Source organism: Balaenoptera acutorostrata, chromosome 2, assembly GCF_949987535.1.
Source record: "Balaenoptera acutorostrata chromosome 2, mBalAcu1.1, whole genome shotgun sequence".
Lineage (NCBI taxonomy): Eukaryota > Metazoa > Chordata > Mammalia > Artiodactyla > Balaenopteridae > Balaenoptera > Balaenoptera acutorostrata.
Genome location: NC_080065.1, coordinates 96,830,497 through 96,844,637, shown reverse-complemented (window position 1 = coordinate 96,844,637; position 14,141 = coordinate 96,830,497). Strand labels below are relative to the sequence as shown.

Sequence of the window (14,141 nt, the reverse complement as noted above, 5' to 3'; positions counted from 1 at the left end):
ATCTCTATTTGATATAATTAAAATGGCTACAATTAACATCTACTGGCAAAACTTTCTAATACTAAAACAATTATAACAATCTAAGACATCTGAACAGATTCTTTGGCATGACTCCATGGAATTTCACTTAATCATAACCATGTTGAAGAAAAATCTTATACATTGTCTTCATATAAAAATTTCATCACGTTTGTAATTAGTTTTATAGGCTCAAGTTTTAGGTATAAAGAGTTATACTTCTGTGAAAATGATTAAGTCCCACAAGTAAATAACTGGTAAATTTTATAGTCAACCTCTCCTACCACCTTGCCTTATTTATTTGACTAACTTTATGAAACCAACCAATATAAGCATAGGAAATCTTAAGCAATTGTCAAAAGCAAATTTATTTGTCCATAAAAGAAAAGAAGAAAATGTAAAATTATACTCACTATTCTATCTGCACCTCAATCAAAAGCAAAGTAATTTTACTGTTTCAACATGCTAACATGTTAAAGAACATAAACAAGAAAAGGTCATATCATCGTACCATGCTTACTTCCAACCTTGTCAGCCTATGAGTGAAACTTCATAACAATGAAGTACTATGATTCTAAACATCCAAGTCAAACATGTCATATTAATCTCACTTTATGTTAACTTTGTATTAACACTTCTTGTTGTTATCAATATTACTTTTAATTTAGCTGCTACGTAAAAACACTATGCTAGGCACTTCACAGACATTATCTCTAAACCCCACCTTGAATGGTAGCAATTGTTAGTACCATTTTATAAATGAGGACTCTGGCTTCAAGAGTTACAAGTCTAGCCTAAAATTTCACATTCAATAAATGTGAGAGCTGGAATCTGAACTGAAGGTCAAAGTCCATTTTCCTTTCATGATACCAAATCACAACCTCACCTCTGTTTAAATAAAGCCCTTATGTACTAATTTAAAAATAAATATTTTTAAATATTACCTTTCCACAAATTCTCCAAATGTACTTCCAGTAATAATTTATTTCTGAAATAACCATTAAAATAAACAAAAGTTCCTTTTTCGTTTTTTGTTAAAATACATGTAGTGTAAATTTGATATAAAACTACCACGAGATAAAATAATTTTTTCTTCTATAAACAACAAAGAAGAAACAAACCTGTGTAGTCTTTCCAGACCCAGTTTCTCCTACAATCAAAACTACTTTATTTTCCTTAATTATTTTAACAATTTCTTCTTGTTTCTCAAACACTGGCAGAGACTGCCTGAAAGAATCAAATTCAGATTCTCCTCTTTTCACTGGAATCTGAGGTATGCCATTGTTGAGTCGCCCACTTGTCTTGCTCATTTCCCGGTTTTCTTTGAAAATAAATAAGAGAACAAAAAAATTTATGATCAACAATAAAAAGAGTTAAAAAACAAAAATAAGTAATTTCTAATGTAATTCCTTTCAAGTGTTTCTTCCCTACTCAGTCTAAAGTTAAAAAGCAATGCCTCAGCTGTTGTACTGCCACACAATATTCTTAGAGAATATGTTACACATTTTTATATCAATTAGAAGGCAAATTTCTCAAAAGTATTTCTGGTGCACAATGTTTAAAAATGAACAAAAGTCAATCATTCAAAAATCATTAAAAATAAAACCCAATTCTGATATCCTAAAATAATTTTCAGGCTTGTTTCTATCAATTAAAACACAGAAAAATATAATTTTAGAGTAGGAAACAATGTATATTATACTTATAAATTCTGTTACATACAATATGAAAACACATATGAAAAATAAAAAACCCTCTATGCTTAAAGTTAGCATGTAAGATTATGTGATCAAACAGAATAATATGTGTAAATATAAGGTCCTAATGCTTAACAAATCTCCTAATTGTGCATTTTAGCCAACATCTACATTTAAGCAGATAGGAATACAAAAGTCATGATGTGTTTATACTCTTCACATAACTCAAAATATTTTTATGTGCATGTATTTTTAAAACTCCTTGATAGCTAGCACCATGCATTTCCACATTCTGCAAATGTACTCTACCAATAGAAATTATGCAGATTCTTTCACTGGAGATAATAAAAGAAATAACTTTCTCATTAGAAAAGTTATTTTTCCAAATAGTAAAATTACTTCATTTTATAACCTAAATATATTTATTTATCTACCTTCGAGCAAGTTAATGTACTGAAGACTCTGTCCTGTCTCTTCCCAGAAGCTAAAGTCCCAATTCAAAATCCCACTCATTAGTGTGTCACGGCAGCATAACATAGGAAAGTTCAGATTTTGGAGTCACATCCCAGCTTTGTGGTTTACTGGCTGGTTGAGTGGCCTTGAACAAATTTAACTTCTCTGAGCCCCAGTTTCTTCACCTGTGAAATAGGGGAAATTCTTACCTTGGAAGGGTTGCTATGAGGCTCTATGTAGAGTTTAGTATACTGTCTAGCACACAATAAGTGCTCAATAAATGTTTAGCTATTACTGTAACACTTTACAAAAAAACCCTGTCTAACTTAATGACATGCCTTAACACTGCATTTCATTCCAAAATCTTCACAACTCTTAATCATTTCTAACCAACTATTCAAATTGAGAAATCATATTTCATGTTAGTTTTTAAAAATAAATTTTAAGTGGAAAAAGAACAGTCAAGAAATAATAGGATAAACAAGGAAGCTCCCCAGAAAATACATACCAGCTTCAACTGCAAACACATTTCCTCTTTCTGTTTTAGGCAGAAGTTCAGTACGCTCTTTATTGGTGACAGGAAATCTTTGAATTAGGCTCCTAACAGCATGTTTTGTATTATGAGTCAAATTACAGGTCATCATTGCATGAGCTGTTTCTGATCCATCTTTCTTCTTCACAGTTAGGTATCTACTTGCTCCCTTTCTGAATATTAATAAAAATCATTTATTTACTATATATAGTCAATTTGTTCACATATGATATATGGCTACTTAGAAAACATGTCTCAAGCAAAACACTGAAAAAGATCAAAATGCTTTGGGATAAGATGCTGGAAATCCCAGAAAATTCAGTAAAGAGGAATTTAGTACTAAAGTGGCCACAAGACCATTTTCAATTAAAATTTCAAAATGCTGCAAATCCAATTTTAAATCAGCACAAAAAAAGGCTTACTTACCCTTAAATGTTAAAGTTTGTCTTAGCAGGCTTCATGGTGGATGAAACATCACCAGTTAATACATGCTGGGAAACATATAGAGGGAGAAACTCAATTTGAACAACAGAATCTAAAATTGATAATGAAAGCATTATGGTGGTCCAATTATAACAGTGGTCCAGACTAATATATCCCACTGAATGTTTCTCCAGTATGCCGGTAATGTCACACTCCCATGAAAACCTGTTAAGAAAGCCAAGTTTAGTGGCTGGACCAAAAAAACACAAATCAGCATTACTGATAAGTATTTTCAGATGTATACTGGGGAAAAAAAAAAAAAAAAGTTTTTCAAAGCTTCTGACTCTAGCCTTCAATTAAAAGGTAATGATGATTTATAACTGTTCTCAAGTTACCTGATGTAGGTATATTTACTTCTTTAAATGGTCCTAATTATGTCTTTGATGACTTCTGTAGCTTCAGGAGTACTAAGTACAATGTTATACACACAGGAAGTCCTCAAATGTATTTTGAATGATTTAATAATACATGTCTATAATCTAGTACAATGTAGTACTGTAAAGAGCCTGGGTTATGAAAGCACACAGACTTGGATTTGAATCCTATCTCTACCACCTACTAGCTGTGGGACCACAAGCAAATTATTTAATAGCTCTGAGCCTAAGATGATGATGATAATAATAATAATAATAATAATAATACCTGCCTCAAAGGACTCTTCATATGATTAAATAAGATAATGCATGTAAAGGGCAGTATCTGCTACAAAGTACACACTAAATAAATGAAAGCTATTATTATAATTATAGCCAGGAAAAAATATCATTTCTTGTACCAAAAAAAGTTACACAAAACATTTCATAAAATGTTTTGCCATTTGTTAATGCCACTATCATATTACAGAAATGAGCAACAAAGCCAGAAATACAATGAAAATTATATATATAATTTTACTAATTCTAAATTAAATTTTAGAATTTTCCTAATTCCTAAATCTAATTTAAATACTTTCAACAATATCTTCACTATAGAGTGACATGAAACTGAAGATTAACCTATACAGCTTTAGCTATCTAAGTCTTCTAAGTGAGGCTTTCAATTTACCAAGATTTTTAATTTCTGGAAACTCCTCAATGAATTATACCCTTTCTATGCCATCATCTACTCCTGAACAAGTGCTTAGTGATGCTTAAATGATGGCATAAAGATGAACTTATTAAAATTTAACTGATCTAGAAATTTTAGTCATTTTCATGGTAAATCAGAATTATTGGATTCTAGAGATGTTCTCTGTAGTAGGTTCTTTTCCCATGGACCTTTCTGAAACTTCAGTACAGTCATGATAGACTCAATCATTCATTCCCCTTCTGTTCCATGTACTTCATAAAATTTTAACTATAGAAGGCCAGAAGTGTGCTGAAATGAGCGCTAGAGAAACAGTCAGGAGGCTTGTGTTCAGCTAGTAATAATCTTTCAATTAACTAGCTATGTGATCAAAAATAAATCATTTTCCTTCTCTGACACAGAATTTTAAAACCTCTAATATTTCTATCAGCTCCAAGATGCTTTAATTTTCTCAAAAATCATCTCAGGAAAGTTTTGCTATATCTCACCTTTAATTTTCTTTTATTCATTCATTCAATCATTCATCATATATTGAGTACCTACTGTATGCCAGGCACTATGCTAGAAGCTGTGATTACAAAGTTGAGGAAAATATACTCTTTCCTCAATAAGCTCACAACAAAAATAACGGGTCAGATTGAGACTTTCCTAACATAGGTTGCCTAATAATAATTCAGCATTAATCTATAACAATAACTCATACTAAACAAGTGTGAGTACTTAGTCATTACCATTTACAATTTACTAAATTCAGTTTGAACCCAGATGGTGGGACAGAAAGAGAATATCAACTTGATAGTTTTTATGTTTTGGTAAAAAAATTCTACTATTAGTGCTATTAGGCTATTAGTGCTCATTCCTACCCCATTCAGCACCACAGTGACACTGATATATAATTTAAAAATTAGTGAAATTTTGGCAAAATATTCACCTCATTATTGTGTGGATGAAAACATTCAATATAGTAGAGTTGTCCCACTATGTAAACTAACACACTGAAATCTCCTCATCATGCTTTCATTCCAAGGTAACCAACACTATAATTTGATGAATATCTAGTCGTTCCCTTTACACAGCAAAATTGACTAGAAACTACCTGCACAACATGGAAAAGATGCTAGATAAATGAACTTAACAAGAATTTTTTAAAATAATAACATGCAAGCCCTATATGCCATATTTAAGTATAAAAGTAAGTGGACTAAAAATACAGATAAGAACATCATAACTTCTAATTTTCAAAGGGAAAAGTAATCATGCATATTATAATGAAGTTATGACATTTCAATAGCTTCTTCTTTTTAAAGAAAAATGATGATATAACTAATCAAATTTGATGCAATTTTAATATTAATAAATGTTTCATTTACACAGCATGTTACTGAATAATTTACCTCAAATACAACCATACACCTTGCTATTCCCCACTTTACAAACCTGAGAACAGTTTAAAAATCTGCTAAAGAGCCAAAATCTGAAATCACTGCTTAAAAAGCTCACAGCCGCCAAGGAGCTAATGCCTCTAAAAAGATAATAAACATTTGTTTGATGTCTAGTATATACTTAATTTCATTTCCCTTTAATTTGTACTTCCACTAAGCAGACAGATGCAAAGATCTAACTCCAAACCATTTTATCCTCAATACTGTAATACAAAATTACAAATTTATTAAAGTTTGAATCATACAAATTTGTGCTTTTTCACGATTACCTAGAAAATAATAAACCAAACGAGTTAATTTTGTCACTAAACACAATTATTTTCATGTGATGCTGTTTGTGGTAAATTTTTTTCTTTTTGTGACTTAATGGACAATAAGCAACTTAGAGATGAGCCTTATCCAATATCTCTGTCTTAACTCCTCGCAGTTCCTAAAACACTGCTATGAACTCACTGTGAAAAACAAAAATTAATTAGCTAAACATTAACTATGTTTGATTGCTGGCTCTGCCACCTGCTAGCTGTGTGATCTTGGGAAAACTATTTAATTCTCTAAGCTCGGATTGCCTCATCTGTTATACAGGCACCAGGTATTGAAAAAACAGAACCTACCATACAAGACTGTTGTGAGGATCAAATAATCTACTTAAAGCACCTAGCACAATGCCTGTTGCACAAGAGCACTTAATAAATGTTAGCTGCTGTTACTATTATTACTGTGCACTGTAGGGGTTTATTTAATGGATATCCAAAACTTCACTAACAGGGTTCATCACTTTTAACCCATTTTTCCTGTTTTAGCTAGGGGAAGAGAGGTGGAGTGCAGTATGCAATCTCCCATGGCAGGAGGTAAGGGAGGCAGTAACTCAGATCTGAAAGGGGGTCTTGTTGTAGGGTATAGCCTCCTGGTCAGGGTGAGTAGAATACCTGAATACCTATTAAGCAGCACCTTCAGCAATCACAGGATAAAAAACCTGTACTTGGAAAACCTGCTTTCATACACTTTATATTTTCTCTTTCCACAAGTTTTTAACAAAGTTCATCTTGTAAATTTCTTTTTGTCTAACTTGGACTAAGAAGAATAGGAAAGAATTTTGTTTTATTCATGAACAAATTAAAGACTCAAAAAACTGTGCTCTTAGAACCAAAACACAGTGACATAGGTTGAGGAAAAACAGAACAAATTACAAGGAGGTGAAATTTTGGGTATGGGAAAACTTGACTGGAATGTCTAAGAAAACGTTAGGATATAGTGAAGAACACAAAATGGGGGTGTTACTCCAACAAGAGTATTTTTACCAAAAGATGAGCAATTATAAAGAAAATAATCAATTCAAAGTAAATTCAACTCTCTAAGAGGAGATGAAAAACAAAATCCAACACATGTGGCTTCATTTTGAAAGAAAGGAGATATAAAAAAATTAAAAAGTGATCAGAAAAAAAAAAAAAGTAAATTATCACACAGTAAGTCTGGAATCTGTTTTTAAAAACCTTGTAAGAAACTCAAAATAAACTACGGGATCACAGAATCTTAACCAACACATAGAGATTAACTCCTTCATTTTTTACACTTAAGAAAACGGGCCTTTAAAGTTAAGGGACATGACCAAAGCTAAAGAACAAAGCAGTGAGAGACTGGGATTAGAATCCAGGTTTCTTGCCCTTTCCTCCACACCTCTCAAATAGGTATTATGGAATCATAATACCAGGCACAAAAAAAAAACAAAAAACCACACAACAGAAAGACTAACTTAACAATTATTAACTAACTTAACTATCCTAAATTAACAAAGTTAATTCTAGGAGGTTAAAAATAAAAGATCTTTACTCAAGAGTGAACAGAAAAACCCATACAAGTCAGGTACAAATTCTCATATAAATGAAAAGAAAGGATTTAAGAAATATATTCAAAGTGATTTAGTTCCTTATATATGTAAAAAGAAGGAAAGGCATTTGAAAATGACAAGGACCACTAGAAAAACATTGTACTAAGTTTGCTCAGAGATAAAAAGGGATTGGGAAAGAGCTAGGACATTTACTAAGAAGAGGATTTATGGAGCATTAGATATAGGGAGTAGGGATGAGATAATAGGTGGGGTTGCCTTGATTCCCTTAGCATCTCTTTCCTGTTTCCTTTCTGTCTCTTCAACGTTTCTTCATCCCCCTTTTTTTGTCCTGATAACTTGCTCTCCCTTTACCCCCCAAATTTTTTTTCCTCTCTGGACCATCCCTTAAAGGATCATGCTACTGAACAAAAGTAGAGGTAGTCTAGTCCAATGGACTGCTTTTCTAAGAGTAATTTCTAAAGGTCATTTCCAAGTTCACTGTTTAGAATTAAAAACCCATGTAACCACAGAAATGATGTAGCTGCAGAACAGTGCGTTTATAACAGATATTTTCTAGTGCAGGCCCATAATCTCTTATCTATTACCCTTAAATCCAAACAGCTCTGAAAAGTGGCAGACTTCTGTAAGTCTGCAGCAACTTCATTAGGCAGCAAAGCCTGGTTAAATTAACATGAAGCTATTTATGATTTTTATTTACCTTAGTGTGAATAGTCATACATTTTTCAGCAAGAAATATAACATACTGCTAATATACCCTATTGCCTTTCTGAAATCTGAAAATCTGCATCTCAAAACATATTTGGCCCAGGTGTTTTTGGATAAAGGATTGTGGCCCTGCACCTTATTTTTATTTTCAAGTGCAATATTTTACCTATCCAGAGGACTATAATATGGGTGGAACCTTCCCAGGATGCCAACACTGGTTTTAGTGACGTTCAAAGTGCACATGCACCTAAGCTACATCCCTTGTCTCCGTCGGTAACTGCATCATCACTATGGTGGACATTCATATGCAAGACATTCCAACCTCAGCTACTTTCACCTTAGGACCTTCTATTTAGTTATTAATATATTCACTTAATTAAGGCTTTGTTTTCCCTCTTCTTAACCTAAAAACTGGAAACTGAAATTTCATCTTTTTTTCCCCCAATCTCAGTGGTTCTCAACCAGGAGCAATTTTGCTCCCAGGGAAGATTTTGGAAATGTCTAAAGGCATTTGTGCTTGTCACAACTGGGGGTGGAAGTGTTACTGTCATGTAGTGGGTAAAGGCTAGGTATGCTACTAAACATCCTACAATGCACAAAATAGCCCTCCACGATAAAGAATTATCCAGTCCAAAACGTCAATAGCACCAATACTAAGAACTCTATATCAATCCCATCATTCTTATTCCCAAAATGAAATAACTCCACAGAATTTTAGAGTTCTTCAATATGGATGGCTCAAATGACTCTTCCCCACTATGGATAAGTGATCTTCAAAAAATATATATGTTTCCTCCTGTTCAGTTTTATTTAATCAGTTCTAATCATCAGATTCGTGACTTGGTATGAAAAAAACAACAAGCATGTGTTCTAAAAGCATACCATTATAGTACAGTAGCATTAAAAGAGATAAGTTCTGTAAATAATCTTACTTATTATTTTTAGTCCAACCATTCTTCAAGAAAAAAGTTTTGGTTTCCATAAAAGAAGAGAATACCTTTCTCAATGCAATCAACTTCAACTTTTAAACCATTCTCTCTACATCTTAAGATTTACCTTCTTCTCCCACTCTCCCCCAATCAGGGAAAACAAAAAAAGGGGGATAGTAAGAAAAGCAAAGAGCTGAGTTTGGTACAGACATGAATCAGATCATCTACACACAATATAATTAAGGATGTGAATCTAACTAAAGCAGTAATAACTATTTAGTCAAAAACATTTCTCTTTTTTGGTAAATAATTTTTTCAATTAAGAAAACTTATCAGCTTACCCTTTACTTTTAGAAACCAAACCAAGAGACTGACTCAATCGATGAATAAAGGCTCTTTCCGTACTGGTCAAAGAAGAAGGAAATTCCATTTCTACATGGAAAAAAAACACAAAGCATCATTTGTGGATCAGCAATTTTCCTTCAAGGTACTTCAATACACATGTATATTTATAAAATATGAAAAATCATATAAACATATAATCAAATTTATTATATTTTATGTGAAAAGTAGATACAAGCATTCCTAGGAGATACTGTGGGTTTGATTCCAGACCCTTGTAATAAAGCGAATATCGTAATAAAGCAAGTCATACAAATTTTTTTGGTTTCCAGGGCCTATGTTGGTTTGTTGGTTTCCAGGGCCTATGGTATGTTTACACTACACTGTAGCCTATTAAGAGTGCAATAGCATTATGTCTTAAACAACAACGTACACACGTTAATTTAAAAATCCTTTATTGATAAAAAATGCTAACCATCATCTGACAACATGGAGTTGCCACAAACCTTCTATTTGTAAAAAAAACAGTATTTGCAAAGCACAATAAAGTGAAGTGCAATAATGAGATATGCCTGCACTAATTAACCACTGAATGTCTACCAGAATTCTGATATTAATAACATTTAAACCTAAACGTGATAAAGGACCCTGATGTTCACCAAAGATTAGTCCTCTTACTTGTGCTGAAATCTTGAGCTCTGAAGAACATATTTTACTATCTTAACTTACTTGCTTAACCAACAAAATGTTTATTTCCTTCAAGGATGAGGTATGCTCAAGTAATATGAATGCTCAGCATCAGATTCCATTGTCTTCGCCTTCAAAAACTGCATAGAGTCCCTATTTCACTGTCTCAGACTGGATATGATGCTGTATATTTCTGGGGCTTCACCTCTGTTTAATGAAAGTTCAGAATCACTCTGTCCAGGTCCTTTTTTGGGAGGAGAGGGAAGGACTCTAAGCTTCCAGAATAAGGGGTCCTCTACTTAGAGCAGCAAATCGGAATGAGCTCTCAATATACTGTACTGATCACACAGGTCAGCTGCTGGTTCTGCATTGTGTGACCCAAGACAAGTAGCTTTGCAACCTTAAGAGGTATGGAAGACGTTTCGTCTAACTGAACGAGTTTCTTTTTTTTTTTTTTCTCTTTTTTTTTTCTTTTTTTTTTTTTTTAAGTGTTTAGAGGGATACTTCCGGGATGTAAACAAAGCACTACATACTGCCACTGCATTTATTCGTCTGATTTCCTTCTGCTCCTCTACTTCCGAACTCAAACTAAACGTACCTCGATTAAGGCTACCACCACCTCCTTTAAAAAAAAAAAAAAAAAAGTAGGGGCTTAACAATACCTAAAAGTTGTGGCAAAGCTACCGAAAGGCCTCTCCCTGGGGAAAGAAATGCCTCCTGCAGTTGAGCAACCTGATTTTCGTGCCTTCGGACGCCAGGCAAGTGCCCCGTTACCCGGCTGATCCGCAGGACGCCACGGGGCTCTTCATATCCCCGGGCAAGGCTCACAACTCTGGCCCCAGCCCCGCGCCCACCTCGCCCGGGCCCGGTGGACCGCCCCCGTCTCTCCTCCCTTCTGTGAGGCAGCCCCTTCCCACGAGGGGCCGGGCTTCCGGGAGGTGGGGCAGCCGGCGGGGTCCATGTCCGGAACCTCACCTCTCTGGTCCCCGTATCGGAAGCGCTCCAGAGCGATATTGACCGCGATCTTCACCTCCTCGTCTATACGAATGTCCTTCAGCCCCTTGGCCCGGCCGCCGCCCGCAAGGCCACACGGCGCCGGGCAGCTCCCGCCGCCCCTTCCAGGAGCCGACGGCCGCGGGGAGACGCTGCTCGGCCTGGACATGGCCCTGAGGAGATGTTCTCCTCGCGGTAGAGCGGCCAGGCCTGCTGGCTGACGGCCAACGACAAGGAAAGTGGGCCTCGGGGGCCTTTGCCGGGGCCAAACGGCTCCACAGGCTATCTACGCTGGATCGGGCTCACCGGAAAACCCCCGGTGTCCACAACAGGCGATGAGGCGCCGGCGCCACTAGAGCCCCAGCCGGACGGAGAGCGCGGGCGTGATGACGTCACCGGGGCCGGCACCAGTGACGTCAGCGCGCAGGCTGTCTCTGGCATCCTGGGCGCTGCACCCCGATCTCCAGCTCCCTGTCGAGCTGGTTCTCCCTGTCGTCTCCTGTCCCCACGCAACCCCCACCCCCGTCCCGAGGGGCTCTCGTTCAACCACTTATTCAGTCGCTCGCTATTTGGTTAAATCATTAATTCATTCGGTAAGCATATGTGGGCTTCTACTATGTGCCCTAGATATACATTGGGGAACCAGACAGAAAGGGCTCCTGCCTTCGTGGAGTTTACATTCTAGTGGGGGTACAGTTGCCAGATTTAGTAAACAAAAATACAGGATGCCCAGTTTATTGGAATTTCAGATAAGGAACACAATTTCAGTATAGTTATTTCCCATGCAATATTTGGGAGCACACAGAGTAAAGAATTATTCGGTACCTGAATGCAAATTCAACTGAGTGGCCTTATTTTATCTGGCAACCCTATATGGGAATAACAGACAGTAAACAAAAAAATGATTAAAGGTAGTTGTAAGTGCTATGTGAGATGATGAAATAGGAAGATGCAACCCTTTAGTTTGGGATGTCAAGGAAGATTATGAGAATGTCCATTTGCTTGTATACAATTCCACTAACATAAACCTAAACCCAGCCACCCTAATTGCTTCCACTCTAGTCTTCGTATTATCCATTCTCCAGAAAGCAACTAGAGTGATCTTTTTAAAAACACAGTTGGCTTTCAGTATCTTTGGGTTCCTTATCCACTGCTTCAACCAACCACTAAACCAAAAAAAAATTTTTTTTAATTCCAGAAAGTTCCAAAAAGCAAAACTTGAATTTACTGTGCACTGCAACTATTTACATAGTATTTACATTGCATTAGGTATTATAAGTAATTTAGAGATTATTTTAAGTACATAAGAGGATGTGCATAGGTTATATGCAAATATTACTGCCATTTTATACAAGGGACTTGAACATCCTTGCATTTTGGTATCCTCAAGGGGTCCTGGAACCAATCCCCACAGAGAGACAACTGTACAAGCCAAGTAGGTTAACACCCCTACACAAAGCACTCCAATTGCTCCCCATTGCAACTATAAAACACCCTCAATTCCTTACCATGACCCTGAAGACCCTGCCTAATCTGGCCTCTGTCTACCTCACACCATTCTCATCCTCACAGTGCTCAAATGCACTAATTTCTTTCTGTCCCTTGAACACACCAAGCTTATTACCATCAGGGGAACTTTCCACTTGCACAGTTTTCTCCTGCACATGACAATCTTCCTCCCAGTACTTCACATGGATGCCTCTTTCTCCTCATATAAGCCAGGATTCCATCCCTTACCTAGATAGGCTCTCCTACATCAACCCATTATCATTTACCACTGTTTGAAATTATTTTGTTTATTTCTATATTTATTATTTGCTCTTCCCACTATAACATAAGCTTTTTAGGAGCAGGAACCTTGTTTATCTTGTTTGCCACTGTTTCATCAGTAGCTAGAACTGTATGGTCATACAATAAATATTTATTGGTTTTCCATATTGTAGAATCTGGAATTAAGATTTGTCATCTCTATCCTCTGAAAACTTTCTTCATAATCCTTGGGATCCTAATCAATTTGATTGGCTACCAGAAAGAGTTCTGGATAAGCAGAAATAAGTCCTGTGTCCTGGTCCTGGCATGGTTACCAGTGAACTGTGTGAACATTTTCTACTATGTTGATCCTAATTTCCTTAGCTGTTCAGTAATAATGCCTGCCATTTATTAAGTGCCCAGGGGCACTGTCTTTATTTTTCCAATCCTCACAAAACCATATGAAGTAGTTATATTACCTCATGATACAAATGAGTAAACAGGCTGGATGAGGTTAAAAACTGGTCCAAGGCCATGCTAGTGATAATTAATGACGTAATAGAAAAAAAGCCCAGCTGATCATGAGGCCTAGCTTCATTCCAGGACAAATCATAAATAGAAGATAATACCTGGATGCACCAAACATATTGTGATAAAACTGAAAACATTTTATGTGGGGTCAGACACATATTGCTTTCAATCTCACTCGATAACCTCTTTGTTCCACACTTTATTGGCTCCATCATTTATTAGCTTTGTGACTTGACTACTTACTTTGCCTTCTGAGCTTCTGGTTTTCCATCTGTAAAATGGGTATATTTAATATTCATTTTATAGTATTGTGAATTTGACATAATATGTAAGTATTAGGCATTGATCTAATGTGTGCTTCTTCTTTCTTTCTTTCCTTTCTTTTGGAATAAATGCCAAAATATTTGTATTCCTAGTACCTAGTAAACATATGGAATATGTTCATTGAAATAAAAGAGAATATTCACTTAAGTTACATAGCAGTAAATTATAAAGTCAATCAGATTCTACATTATCTAATGTTTTTGCATACTCCTAGAAATTTCTGGTGCTTAGGGTGAACACTGCAATTCTACTTTTTACATGTGCTTCAGAAAAAAATTAAAAATAAGGAAAATATGGAATATTTACAAATGATTTCAAGTTGAACTTAGTGTCAGATAGACCTAA

General features: G+C 35.6%; 1 protein-coding gene across 6 annotated transcripts in view; it reads right to left on the bottom strand.

Moving 5' to 3' along the window:
• The window catches only part of YTHDC2 (YTH N6-methyladenosine RNA binding protein C2), an 80,720-nt gene extending 69,153 nt beyond the window's left edge, over window positions 1–11,567 (bottom strand). For 5 of the 6 annotated variants that reach the window (XR_009007132.1, XM_057540518.1, XM_057540517.1 and 2 more), the window contains exons 1-4: window positions 11,175–11,567; window positions 9,512–9,602; window positions 2,677–2,873; window positions 1,140–1,339 (exon numbers count right to left, since the gene is read on the bottom strand). Coding sequence is in view for 5 of the 6 variants with exons in the window: in XM_057540518.1 (XP_057396501.1) it covers window positions 1,140–1,339; window positions 2,677–2,873; window positions 9,512–9,602; window positions 11,175–11,361 (675 nt within the window). In the remaining variant the exon portion in view is untranslated. Of the gene's footprint in view, window positions 1–1,139; window positions 1,340–2,676; window positions 2,874–9,511; window positions 9,603–10,861; window positions 11,061–11,174 lie in introns of those variants that run through there. The other variant, XM_057540520.1, reaches the window with a different exon arrangement.
• Between the last annotated feature and the right edge of the window lie 2,574 nt (window positions 11,568–14,141).